This window comes from Falco peregrinus, chromosome 1 (assembly GCF_023634155.1).
Source record: "Falco peregrinus isolate bFalPer1 chromosome 1, bFalPer1.pri, whole genome shotgun sequence".
In the NCBI taxonomy this organism is placed as follows: Eukaryota; Metazoa; Chordata; class Aves; order Falconiformes; family Falconidae; genus Falco; species Falco peregrinus.
The window spans coordinates 121195654-121209724 of NC_073721.1; the positions used below are offsets into that span (position 1 = coordinate 121195654).

Consider the following 14071-nt stretch of genomic DNA (forward strand, 5'->3'; position numbering starts at 1 on the left):
TGACATGCTGCTGTTTGAATTATTTTACTAAACGCTTTCTCCATTGTACTCCTCCTCTGTTTCCTCTCTCTGGGTTCTCTTTGATACAATGGTGGGGACTCATGAACAGAGATGGTCAAGTCGGAAGAAGCGAACTTCATCCAAGGTAATCCATACTTTTTTCTCTTAAAAAGAAAAAAGCCCCCTCCCAAAATTTATGCCCTCCTCTGAAACGGAAAGGGTAAACATAGGAAAACCCTGAAGTATAGATGCAACCTGCCTGAATGTAGTGGCTGTGGTACCCTTCACTTTTTTTGGTTGGGTTTTTTTTTTTTTTTCAATGTGATGAGGAATTGCTGCTTTTTTCTTGTTGTAGGTGGAATGGTGGGGTCTAGTGGCAAACAAGAGTAAGACCCCTTTTAGCAAAGAGTAGTGGAAAGAGAAAGAACCCTGTCTGTACTAAAGAAATGGGTATAAATTCCACCAAAAATAGGTGCTGTAGACAATTTGAGTTGTTTAAGGATACCCCAAAGGTGACTGGTAGTTGGTCCTGGAGCTGAACGTGGGTCTGTTGGATCCCAGGGCTACTCGTTTGGGTTGCCTCTTGCCATGGGAGGAATTTTGTGAGGCTGTTATTTTTTGTGGGCAAAATTATCCTGTGGGGTTTGAAATTCCTTTTTTTCTTGGAATAGAGACCGAGCAGGGAGTTTTCATTACCAGCCATGTCACAGGATTTCCAAGACTTGTGTGTTGGTACATATCTGTGTAACATGCTTCCCTTGGTCTTCTGTGGTATCTCTGAAGGCTTCCGTTACTTTTATATTCCTGTACTGTCCCATTTTTGCATTAGATTTTAACTTGTTCGGGAAACAGACTGTGGCTTTTTATTTGTTCTGCAAAGCTTTAATTTGCTATTGAATAAATAACAATGCTATAGGAACTGCAGGCCCCAGTACCCAGCTTGAGAGCTATACAGTCTAACTTTCTGAAAAGCTGTATTTGGCTCTTACGAGAACACATATGCATCTTGATATTTTCCCTATGTAACTATTGGTTTGTACCTAAATAAATTGAATAATTAACATCCTCTTGTTTCATTCATTACAACTGTGGTGTGCTATGCAGAGGAGCCAACCCTCTCAGGTATTGTGCCAGCAAGTGTATTTTTGTCAATACAAGAACTGCAAAGTACAGCCCTCGGAGCTGGACGGCAGCTCGGCGGTTCCAGGGGTATCGCAGCCCTTTGCTCGATGCAGAGAGCCGCCAGGCATCCCTGAATGCCGTATGACAGAAAGTGATGGAATAATTGAAGAGCTCAGCACTTTAGTTTTTAACTAAAGCTGGGGAAATTACCGTGCCCTCACTCAGTGTAGCTCGATCCCCCTTTTTCTCACGCGTGCACACACAGCTGTCTCTTGATGCTGGTTGGCTTTGGGTCCTGGGAAAAGGAGCCAAGTTTTTAAACTCTGGTCCGTTTTGTCCAGAATAGCCAAACTTCTGTCTTGGTTGCTGTCACTGGATTTTTTTTTTCCCTGGTTGTACACTATATCTCATTGCATTGTGAATAATTTATTTACATACAGGTTTTTGGACCTTCAGCTGTAAGCCATACTGTCAGGTCGTTGAGTTCTCAGGACTCTGACTAGAGCCTTAGCATCTTTTAAAATAAAATCAGGAGATGCTGAAGCCTGGTACTGATTTAGGAGACGTGAAAGTATTGTTTAAAAGAGAAGGGGGGGGAAAAAAAAAAGCTGCAACCCTGTGCTCTATTCTGTTCCAGTCACTAGAGGGTAGGAGAGCTTCAGTTCTTCCTAGGGAAGACACAGTTCATGCTCCAGTGTGATCTCTAAAGCTCTGTGACCATCCAAAGGCAGTAAAAAGTATTTCCCAGCATGCGCTGGAAAAATCTGACAAAGCAGTATTTCCTAGTTTATTGATTCTGCTACTGCACTAAAACACTAGTACTGTACATCAATAACCATCTTTAGTTAGGAAACTCTGGTCTGTGGAAGCAGTACTAGCAGTTTGTGGCAGAACATAAAGGCTAGAAAGAAAAATTGTGTGCATGGGGAATATAGGTGTCTAGGGAAGGCACAAGAGGTTACGGAAGAATAGCCAGAGAGTATGATGGGGTAGAAAACAATGTTGCTGGACGAGATAAAGATACAGGCATAAGGGGGGGCAGGGGAAGTGGGGAGAGCTTGGTCTTGGCTACAGAGCTGGCTCTGGTTGGCTGTTGCAGGGTAAAAAGGCCGTATACCTGCCATCTGAGCAGCTGAACCGAGACAAGTCTAAATTTCATCTCTGTAGATTTAGACGAATAAAAGTTTTCTATTTCAACGAGTTTTCCTGTTTTGGTTTTTGGTTTTTTGTTTTGTTTTTTTTTTTTTTGTGCTGAACTGTAGCTGACCTCTATTGTAATATTTAGGTTTTCTTCTGCAAATACAGGGAAAATAACTTATTTTAAGGATGGACAAAATGAGTATAACTTTCACAGCTTTTTTTAATCTGTATTGCCTGTATGAAAGAAATCTGATTATTCTCCAGTTTGACCACTTTATGTTATCTTCATGCAGATTTGGCACATCGGTGTCCTAAATGAGTCTTTTCTCATGTTAATCACTGGATTCTTTCTGGCTTCCCAGATTCACCCCAGATGGTCAGTACCCCTGTTTGGTGGTATTAATACCTGATGCAACTCCACGTCAGACTGGTGAAGGGGTTCACGTGGGCTGTTGTGGATACTGTACACTCTTCATGTGTGTTCTCTGGGCTCCCTTGTTTTTTGAAGGAAAAGCCACATTTCAGACAACAACGAAACCAGCAGCAGTCCAAGATCTCCAGTCTAGCTATGGTTGCCTCACGGTCATTAGAGATAGTATGCAGGAAGGATTTCAGCAACTGAATATTGTCTTTTAAATCATTTCAGTGCAAGAGCTGTTGAACTGGATGATTTAGGTATCTGTTGATTACACAGTATATATTTCTCACTGCTGCTAGAAGGGAATCATTGCACATTTGGGCGGCCTCCCAAGACATGGGCAGCACATCCAGATCCCTCATTTTTCATGGGAGCTGAGAACACCATTGTCCTCTGTGGGAGCTGTCTTGAAAGACCACAGCTTTCTTCTTTTTCTCATGGAGGGTGGCATCGCAAAGGGAAGAGGGTACTATTAGGCAGTATTAATATATGCACTCATAGCTGTGTGTTGGCAAGCTCTCCTCTTTTTTCTGTTTTTCCTCCTGGGGCGCAGAGGGAGTTGGTAGCTATCTCTGCCGGTGCCCCACATGCTGATGCTCAGTAGCCTTGTTTGTCCCAGGTGGCTTGAGTCTCACCCTGAGTGCCCTGCACGCTATTTCCAGCATTTGTACAGCTGAATAATCTTTAAGCATTGAACATCTATGAACCAAATAAGCAGGTTTGCTTGGGGTGGATTGACCCGCAGCAGTTCAGTCCTGAAACAAAAGCGACGCAATTGCCACCTTGATAGCCTAAGCTGATTGAATAAATTGGCTGAAAGGCTGACCGGACCGAAGTGCTCCTCAGCATCTCATCGCGGGGGAAAATCCCTCACTCTTCTTTTTTTTTTTCCTTCTGCGTGGGCTGTTAGATTTCATTTTTGCCTGCCTCATTGTATTTGGCTTTATCCCACAATACCCCGTGGGCAGCGACGCTCTCCAAGCATTTCACAGAGCGGAGGGACTCAGTTGCCACAGGGTCACGCATCGTGGCGGCAATCTCGTGTCGGTTCACTTGCCTTTCTCGCTGCCCTCTCCTCTTTCCCAAGGGGAGGCTGCCTCTGCAAAATAGTTTCCCTGCCTAATGAGGAGAGGTCCAAAGAGTCTTCCTATTTGTGTGTTGTTGTTTTCTCAAATGGCAAATTACGTGGCCCAGTTTCGATGTTGACCTCTTCACAGGGATTGCAGCAGGCTTTCTGTTGTCCTGTCTCATCCTTTTAAATGAAAGATGTGAGAGATGGGCTCACTTCACACTTGGCCACCTCGCTGTGTCATTTAAATGTACAATTTTTCTGCATCTCTTTATTGCTTCAAAAACAAGTTTGAACTTGGGGCATGGTTGTGTGTGTCAGGAAAAGAGACAGATTTGAAAGCAGTCCTGATGCACCAGAGGGGATTTGCTGGGTGCCTATAGAGGGAAATTATATACAAATGGTGTTATCAGGGAGACTCAAGCTCCTAAAGGATCTTGTGAAGCTGGGTCAATGAGCCAGCTCTTTCCTCTCCAAAGCTCTGCAATTCTTTCTCATTGCCTGTATTTGGCTCTGTGAAGGCAGAATATGGCCCACCTGCTCGTTCTTGTCCAGCTTTCTTCTTTAAACCAGAACCAGAAAGTAATGAAAAAATTGAAGATCAGTGTGAGAAACTTCTATGTACATTTTAAAACCAGGAACTAGATTCTGAAAATGGTACTGTGAGCACTGAATTTGATTTTTTTTTCTGTTCAGAGTTGTGGGATGTCTTCTGGGCAAATATTCTTTTAAAGCAGTAGGGAGAACCACCATCTTCTGTTCCTGACGTGGCAGGGTCCTGCTCTTTGACCAGGCCATACTTTTGCTTCAGAGAAGATTACTCATTACTTATCTGATGTTGCACAGTGCCTAAATCTGCTGTAAACATGGGCTTTTAAGACTTTAAAAACATCTACTTTGTTTTAAAAAGTAGAGCATTCTGGATATTGTTGCGCTTATTGTTTTCTTTCTGGCTGGCTTGTTTGGGGGATGCTTTTTGTTCAAGTTGTTACCCATTTTATGGCAGGGAACTGCTCATAAAGGTGACCTTTGTGGTATCGCCTGTTACTTGCACTCAGAGCCCAGCCAAAATCAGAGCTCTGTCTGCAGACAACCCCTTCAATTCCAGTCTCAAGGCTATCTCTATTTCAGAAGTGATGAGGGGGCAGGAAGGAATAAGCAAACTTGTCCTGTGTCTTGTGCTTGGGGCATGTGCCAACTTCCCTCACAAAGCGTGCGTTTCCTCCTTTCCAGCCCTACAGCCTGATCCTGGCTTCAGCCAGCTTTTCTGTACCTCTGCAAAGCACCTTTACTTTGGGCTGGGATGTAGCCAGAGTGTGAGCTGGCTGACTGCGGAGTTTACAGGAAAATATAGCAGGAGAGGCTTGAAGGACCTGGCACCCAGTCTGGGAGCACAGCTGGAGGGAGCTGGGGGTCAGCAGCCGGAGGAGTGAAGTACCCAAGTGCGGAGGCGTCCATAGCCTGGGAGGTAGCAGGGAAAGGGAAGAGCTGAATAGATGAAAACACTTTAAAATTGTCACTGATTAAGCAGTTATGTCCTCCTTTTCTGGCCAGTACATACAGAGACTTCGACTTTTCCGGTCTCATTGTGAAGGCTTGTTAGTGTAGTGGTGGCTGGAGGGGAGGGAAGGGGTTTGGAGTGGTTTTTTCAGTGCTTGTTTTGCCCCTGAGTAACTTCGTGGGACTAATGGTTGCACTTCTCTGTGCTTCGCTCTGTAGTAGTTTTGCCAACTCAGAGGGAGGCTGTGAAGTTTAATCAATTAACTCTGTGTAAATCAGCTTGAAACGAGTAGGTGGAGAGTATCAGAGAGGAGGTGAGACTTTTAAAATAAATAATGCAATAATCATTTTCTTGTCACCTGGGAGGCATTTTCCATAGCACAGACTTCCCCAGGCAACACTAAAGTTGACTCATTGATGGTCCAGGTCTGTGGGTCTCCCACACATCTGGGTTACCCCAGACGTGCTTCCTTCCAGAAACTGAGAGTGGAATCTGAGACACTGCCTGTTTGGCTGGGATTTCCATCAGGGTGGTCAGAGGAACAGCCTGCCAAATACCCGGGGAGGCTGGAGAGGTGGCCACAGAGCATGCACAGAGCGGTTCTTCGGTGTGTCTGTACGTGAGACGAGGCACAGGAGACCTGCCAGACCTGCTGAGCACACGTTGTTGGAATGACCTGGGCTGGTCCAGGAAACCCAAAGCATTCCTAACGTGATGGGTTGTCTTGCAGGGGCACAAGGCGAGCAGGCTTCCCGAGCTCCATGCTGCTCCATTTGGAGAGAGGCTTGTGGCACTGGTGAGGCTGGCTTGGCAGGGGTTGGACACAGACTGCGGTCACCGAGCTGGTGTTGAGGTGCTGCAGATCAGCCCTATGCCCTAAACCAGCTGCAAACATCCTGGCTTCTCTATCCAGCGTGATGCTAGATCTCATGCAGACGGTAGCCAGGTCCTCTTAGCTGGAGACCAACGCACCCCTCTTCTGAGATGAGCACAGAGCGCTTTTGCAGCCGTGCAGCCGTCCGGGAACGAGGCACGAGGCCATTCACAAGGGGCCACCTGTTCTGGGAGGTCAGAGTTGAATTGCAACGTGCTCTAGTAATACCGAGCTGCAGGCGCTGATTTTTCTGGGGACTGCGTGGAATCTGGGCTGTTTTGGTACTTCCCAACAGTCCTTTGAACTGTCAAGTCAGTGGTGACAAAGGGTGGGGTTGTGTGTGCTGCAGAACTTGGGCAGGAGGCCCCCCAATGCTGAGTGACTCCCTAAAATACTGGCCTGCTTAAAGAATGAAAAGAATCCAAATTGATTCGAAAAGTGTTAACAACTGTCTGTCGTGTTCAGCCTGGAAGCTGTGAAGAGAACTGGATGCTTTGTTTTTTAAAAGAAATTGTAATGTGGATAATAAACTTTGTCTGTTTTTTTCTTTTTTTCCTTCTTCTGGTGAACTAACTTCAAATACCTCTTCCTCCTCTGAGGAAGGAGCTGGGGGAAGGGAAAATCCTTGGTCCTAAAAGCAGCAAGTACATCACATCAAACATGACTATGTTAAATACTAAAATGTTCAAAGTACAACCGAGATAGATAAAGGCTTTGATGGGAAGTGGATATTTCCCAGGGACATTACAAGCAATAATCCAGATGTTATGGTGTAATGCAACGAGTGTCCACGGATAGATGGGGAGCTCAAGCCAAGCAGCGCCTGCTGTAGGCCTTAGCCCTCCACTCCCATGCTGTTACGCCATATGGAAGCAATCTCCAGGCCCCCTTAATAGCCAGCTTTGGATTCCATTTTCACAGGGCTCATAGAGCTAAGTGGAGCTGTTTTATGGACAAGTTAGATAGAAGCCTTTCCAAGATAAACATCCAATTCGAAATTAGGACATACCAAGCTGCAAAATTATTTTAGGGCATATTTCATGGAAGCACTGCCATTTTTCTAAGGCGATTGCCAGACTGTAGAATGCCCTTTGATCCCTTGTGGACATTACTCCCTTTTTTATAAAAAGGATTTTGAAATAGTTGCAGTGTTTAGGGAGGAATATATCTGCTGGGACTTTGAAGTATGTCCATGGGAACAGTCATGCTTTAGCTTTTTGGCCTAAAAGATGAACTTTAAAAAAAAAAAAAAAAAAAAAAAAAAAAGACTACATTGCAGCTGGATTTATGAATCAAAATCTTGTTTTCTTTTTAAAGGTAGGAATTTTTAACCACTTTGCCAGGAAAGCCAAACGGGGTGTTTAAATAGAAATGTATTAATATGCTGGTGGGATTCAAAGAGTTGGGGTATTTTAACCAGTAAAAAGCGGGTAAAAAAAATTGTGAGTTCACCACCCGTGATTTAAGAATTTTGTTGCTGGGTAATTGATCCATAAAAAGTAATCTTCAGACATCAGGTGCTTTTGCAATCGTTTTATTTAGCAACAACATGTCTTACTTGCTTTTAAAGCTAACACGTTCTGTTTTAAAGTGACTTGTGAAATCTTCTTCTCCATCTTGCTCCCACCTGTATATGACATGATTGAAGCTCCGAAGTGTGGCAAGTTAAAAGTTGCTTCACAGGAATAAAATATGGCAGGATTTTTACTGTGAGAAGAAAAGCATAGCCTTGAGTTTTAATGTTTCCAGCTCACTCCCCCCAAATAAAGGCCTATTTAATCATCCTCTGTCCAATAAAATATTGCCAGTTAGCAAACTGTTAGCGCAGCCATGCTATGTAGGATGCAGCTGCAAAGGTAACAAATGTGGCTACCAGGTAACCATAACTCCAGATAAAGAGCCCAGTGGTGTCAGTGGTTTTTTTCAGCAGGCATCAGTATTTTTGATTCGTGAGCTTGGTTGCGGGAAGCAGGAGCTGCAAAGGCAGCAGGCAAAGAGCTAACGTGGACGACAGGCGGTTGAGTGATTGAGGAGGTGGAAGATGCGTGTTCAGCCTTTCACCTGGCCATAGCTTTTGTGATTGTGGGCTGTCTCCCTGGAGAGGACAGACCTGCGTTTTGATGGATGTAGCTGGAGACGTTTAAGAGTTTACTTTAGTTTCTCCCCTTTTCCACCTCTCCTCCCCATCGCTCTCCTGTGTCTTTCCCTGAGCCGAGGTAACAAGTTGCTCTCAATGCTAAAGGTCTGGTTATCAAAGCGCAGCCAGGTTATCTGAAGTCAACTTCTCTGGTGGTTTAAGCAAAACCTGATGATTTTTGCTGTCATGCTGAGCACCATCCCTTCACAGGACCAGCCGTAGAACATACAGGCAGAGCATCCATAGCATCCTACTGCCCTCCATTCTCTGCTGACTCCTAGGGGATCGTGGTACCTCTCTCACTGCTGGTGCTTTCATATCACAGTCAGTTTGAGCATAACAGTGTGGGTCTGAGTGTATGTTTCATGTCGCTGACTTCTTTTCAGTCCAGTTTCATGCGGAGCATGCGACTCTCTGACTCCTTGCGCAAGAACCAGTTGTGGAACGGGCTGGTCACCATCACTCTTTTGGAGGGGAAGAACATCCCTGGAGGAGGCTTGGCAGAGATTTTTATTCTCCTGAAACTGGGAGATCAAAGATACAAGAGCAAGGTAAGTATTTAGCATTTTCTTAAGTTTACTGAAGCCGATACGGTACTTTGTGTTTCTTTTACCGGTATTGCTACCTCAGATGGAACGATTCTCAAATCTCTTGAATAAGTGAGATCAAAACCAGGAGACCAGATCAGGGACATTAACATTTGACTAATGTATGTTTTACATGCCAATATAGAAATAGTATGTTAGCAATAATGTGTGTATCTGGTTTTGTACATTTAAATACTCATCATATTGATGGATGTTTGAAATCAGTATGAAATGAAATAAAGCTATGTACATCACACATATGTTTTGCTCTCTGCCAGTAAAGATTTTAGGTTTGCAATGTTAGGTATGCTGGAAAAGCAGACTTAAAGTGGTTCCCAGTGCAGAGGACTTACTTTTTATTTATTTTTTTAAAGCACCTTTCTTGAAAAATGTTATGTATAGCAGAACCTGCCCCCCTCCTCCCCAAATGTACATAATGTTCTATGGTTTTGATTTGAATTTTTATTCCTCTAAGGCTGTGTTTATTTGTATCCAGTACCATTTCATGGGAATCTAAGAAAGGAGTGGGGTTCACAAAGACATACATTTCATCTCTATAAAGTTGAACAAAGAGAGAGGCTGCAACTAAAATAATATTCTGTTGATAAAGTAAGAGCTCTGCATGTCATGAACTGGAAGTACAGAGAGAGGAGGAGGATGAGAAGACAAATCCCCTCCTGTACAAAATGTACAGGGCAAGTTTACAGAACATAACGTTCAGATGTAGGCACATCTGAAATCTGCACTCTGCCCCCAACATCGGACCTCAAACCAAGGTCATGATATAAAGTTTTTGTTTAGAAAAACAGCTTTGAAAAATAACAAATGGGTTAGTTATTTTAGAATAAACATACGTTATTCCAGTTAAGATCCCTTTTTATGTTTCTCTTTAATGGTCCGTAGCCTGTGTCATGAATCTACACGACTGCACTGTTTGCAGTCACAGAAAATTAAGAAGTTCAAAAAGGGGAGGCAAGTGCCATGTAGCTTGCAGCGAGTTAATTGCTTAGTATTTCTGTCTGGGGTCCAGCAGAAGTTGGGGACCACTGCTTTTGCACCCTAGTAAGACTTCAAGTTGGCAATGCTTCACATTCCCTCCTGGAGTTTATTCATTTTATGAAGTACAGTCTCTCGTGGTCCAGAAGAGCAGACAAGGTAGGAGAAATTTCAGTCATGGCTGAGCTAATCTTATCTCCTGTTCTCTCAGTGGCCATGCTGATATTGATGGTGGGTAGTGTAGTGTGACATGAATTGTAAGTGATTTAAGTCCCAATCCTCTGAATCAATCCTCAGGTTACTCTGAATACTCAGAGTAACCTGAACACATGAACAATCTCACTGAACTCAGAGGGACAATTTACAGGCATCAGATAAACTGGATGTTAATAATTTCAGGGCTGCTCCTTCTTTGCCTATATCTTAACACAGAAGGTTAAAAAGTACTAGTTTGGGTTCCTTAATTCCTTCAGACCTGTTTTCAGGTGATTGTCCTCAAAGGGTTTATTCTTGATTTCTTCCAGTGTGTGATGTTGAATGATGACCACAGTCCACTGAAACGGAGCTGGTGCATCCACCTTGCATTTCAGAATTTCTCCAGCCATTCATTCATGTCATGCTTCTGTATTTATCATTATTGTGAGGCAGGAAAGAGAGGTTTTCAGGAAGATGAGGCTGTGCATGATGGGCTGGGGAGCTTTGGTTGGAACGACCTTAGTACTTGGTGCCCTAACATCTGTCTGGCCTTGTTCTTGTAGAAAAATTGAAATGTGCTTTACTGTGGAAATAAGTACTATTTAAGAAAAGTAAATATTATAACTGCATGTTTTCTAGACACTGTGTAAGAGTGCAAATCCTCAGTGGAGGGAACAGTTTGATTTTCACTACTTCTCTGACAGGAAGGATATGTTGGACATTGAGGTCTGGAGAAAGGATAACAAAAAGCATGAGGAGCTTTTAGGAACGTAAGTTGTGGTTGGTTTGTTTTTTTTTTTGGGGGGGGAGGGTAAGTACAAAAGATAATGTGATTTTTATTATTATTTTTTTAATGGATCAATTTATTTTCATTACCAGCCATCACACTATATGTTTCTTTCCTCATTCTGCTCGTGTCCAGATGGCTTTGTAAGGGTATGTTTATTAAAACCTATTAATGGGTAATCAGTTAATCACAACTTGAACGCAGAGGCACCCAAGCTGACCCTACACTTGCTGACTGTAAAATCCAAACTACTGCGGGAGCTCAGTGCAGCCGTTTTTGGGAGGACGGTGGCAGGGAGGAGGCAGTATCTGCCTGTGTTTGCTTGGTGATATTGCTCCAGATCCCCTTGTGCTCTGCAGGGCCCATTTGCACCTTCAGGCTGGTGCGAGCTCCGGGTGGTCTGCTCCTTGAGAGTGGCACTGGTGTCCCTGCTTTCTGTTTGCACTTTGGTGTGGTCTTGTAGCCTCATTTACATATGGGTCCTGTTACCTGGGTTTGCTTTATTTGGGTAATCTCTTCCCAGCTGCCACAGAGGACTGATCTCTGTGGGTTTGGTCCCCCACTCTATTGCACAAGCTTGTGTTGTTTAAAACATCATTTTCAGGGGCAGCCTCAGTGGTGATTTACCCATCTCCTGACTGATACCAGATTTTGTCCCACTGTGTTATTCCATTATAGCTTCAAATTCTCAGGTAATGATTTCATGCCACGTTAGCAGATGAGACTTTTTGTGGGATAGCAATCAACCTTTTATTTTATTTTTTTAATAGGAACAAAATATGGTTCCTACTCCTGTGTTGTGCTCTTTCTCTTCCACACTGACTCCTTATTTTGTACAGTGTTAGTACAGTCTTGGTTTCCTAGTAGTAACTGCGTCTTGTTCCTTCTTTTGGCTTGCAGCATTGCCATCTAGACCCATCTGCACAGTTGGCTACATGGCAGCAGCACCAAGAACCATTTAATTTACGGGAGCCCCTCTTGGGTCTGCCTGTGCTTACCTGCTTGCAGGACCAGTGCCACAACCTCTGAATTCTTAGGGACAGGGAACCTGTCCGCAGTTGTTTGCTGTTCTTACCTGGCGAGGGTTTCACAACTTGCTAAGTAACAGTAACTCGTAAGAACATTCTCTCACTTAAAGCATTCAAATAGTTTGAAGCTATTCACAGAAAAGAACAATGCCCTTTGGCTCAGCAAATGCTTGTGGTTTTGCAGAGCAGGAAATGCTTTCTGGCTGAATGCTGTTGCTCATCACATGGAGAAGTGGCTGAAGATGAATCTGTTCCTTCCATTCTCACAGTTACTTTTATTACTTCTGATATCTGTTTAGAGTTAAGAAACGTAGCAGTGTTTGTGGCTTGCCTCCGGTCAGTCTCCTTAATGCTGGAACAATTCTTCCTTAGTTTTTTCCCTCCTCTTTTTTTTTTTTTTTTTTTCCCTGCTGGTTTCTGGCAGGTGGAGTTCAGTGTGGCAAAAAATTATCGGCAAAACACTTATTCTATTATTGAAGATTTCAGCACTGGGAAAACCTGTGTGTGTTAGATTTTCCTTGGTTATTTTTGCTGTCTGTGTGGAGAGAAAAATATTGCTGGTATTGCCTTAAGCACAGCAAACTCACTGTAGCATCAAAACAGGAAAAAATTATACTAGATTTTTAAAAGCAATTGCAAGAACAGGTAAACACCAAATGCATAATAACAAGTCTTGTTTTTACAGAGTATAAACTTTTGACACCCAATAAATAGTATATTATGAAGGGTTCAAATGCAGTCTAATCTGGAAAAGGATTCTGTAGGAGAAACAAGCATTATAAGGTACTGTTTATTGGCTTCATGACTTCCAAGTGGAGTTTTGAGATTTCTGGATTTCACAATATCATTGTAAGAAAGATTCTTTAGTAAAATGTTTGTGGGTTACATTCGGTCATTGCATATAGCAGCACACCCCAACTGCCCTGAAATAATTTGCATAGCTTTCAAGGAAAAATGCAAAAATGGCTGGATTTGAATTAATAATTCTGTGGTTAATTTGTGGAGGGAGTTAGGATTCATTACGCTCCCCTCAAAGTTGTGTAGGTTGGACTGTGTTGGTTATACCTTTAAATATATGTATATTTTTAATATTTAGAGGAAGTTGAGGAGATGCACAAGGTGGAGTCATGTCTGGTAAACAAGAATGCTGAACTTCTTTGTAATAAAGACTTGTGTTAATTCCTTTAGACCCAGGGTTTCATGTAGGATGGATGCCTTAAGCCCCTGGAACATGGCTCTTCGCCCAGGCATAATTTGGTTTCAGGGTAAAATATTGTTGTTGAAATAGGACATGAAGTGCCTGTGGAGACTGTGGAACGTGTAGGATAAGAAATGCTTTAGACCTCCGGTACTAAACACTAACACCTGGGGTATTTATCTGCTTCCGAATTAGTGAGGAAATGTTCGGTGCAATTTCATTTCATCCTTCTTTATCAACACCTGGGGTATTTATCTGCTTCCGAAATAGAGAGGAAACGTTCGGTGCAATTTCATTTCACCCTTTTTATCCAAAACAAACCCTCACTGTCAGTGCACATCGCAAGCTAAGTTATTACATTTAGCCTACCTGTGTTCTCCTTAGTTTTTCAGCTGGGTCCAATTTCTCTTGCTCGCTTAAAATACTGCAGCTTCGAGTGGATCAGCTGCCAGGGCCTGACCCGGAGGGGTGGCTGTGTTTTGGTGCCAGATGAAATGATCCCTCTATTTAGCCGTCACGGAACTGTTAGTAACTTTTATTGAGTGGTTTTTGTGTCCTTTGGAATAAGAGGCATGCTATGAGCAGGAGACCATCTTAATGTATATTAATAAACAAAGGTGTTAACGTGTGCAGAATTTGTCCGGGCAGAGTTACATTGCTTATGCCAGGTTGTGTGCGTTTCTGCATTAAGGGATATGTTCTTAAAAAGAGATGCTGCAGAATGTTGGTGGTTTTTTTTCTTCACGTATTTACCTCAAGACAGAGTTTTTACAAAAAATGCTAGACTTAAGAGCGTGATCCAAGAGATTGGAGTGCATCCAGTATCTTTCTGATTAATGCCTCCGGGAAACAGTGTCTTTTGCAACAAGAAACAATCCTTATTTTAAAGTCCGTGCTGTTGCGATGGAGCAGTAAAATCTACTATGGCTGCGTCCAAACCTTTAATTTAAATTTCACCAAGATACAGGAAGAATCAGACAACCAAAATTTATCTGTAGAGTAAGTCTGAATAAGACCTT

At 43.0% G+C, this 14071-nt stretch overlaps 1 protein-coding gene across 7 annotated transcripts in view; it reads left to right on the forward strand.

Moving 5' to 3' along the window:
• MCTP2 (multiple C2 and transmembrane domain containing 2) overlaps positions 1 to 14071 on the forward strand; it is a 127566-nt gene that overhangs the window by 44277 nt on the left and 69218 nt on the right. For 6 of the 7 annotated variants that reach the window (XM_055818530.1, XM_055818516.1, XM_055818518.1 and 3 more), the window contains 3 exons: positions 110 to 145; positions 8648 to 8812; positions 10679 to 10809. In XM_055818530.1, coding sequence (XP_055674505.1) covers positions 110 to 145; positions 8648 to 8812; positions 10679 to 10809 — 332 coding nt within the window. Of the gene's footprint in view, positions 1 to 109; positions 146 to 8647; positions 8813 to 10678; positions 10810 to 14071 lie in introns of those variants that run through there. The other variant, XM_027793967.2, reaches the window with a different exon arrangement.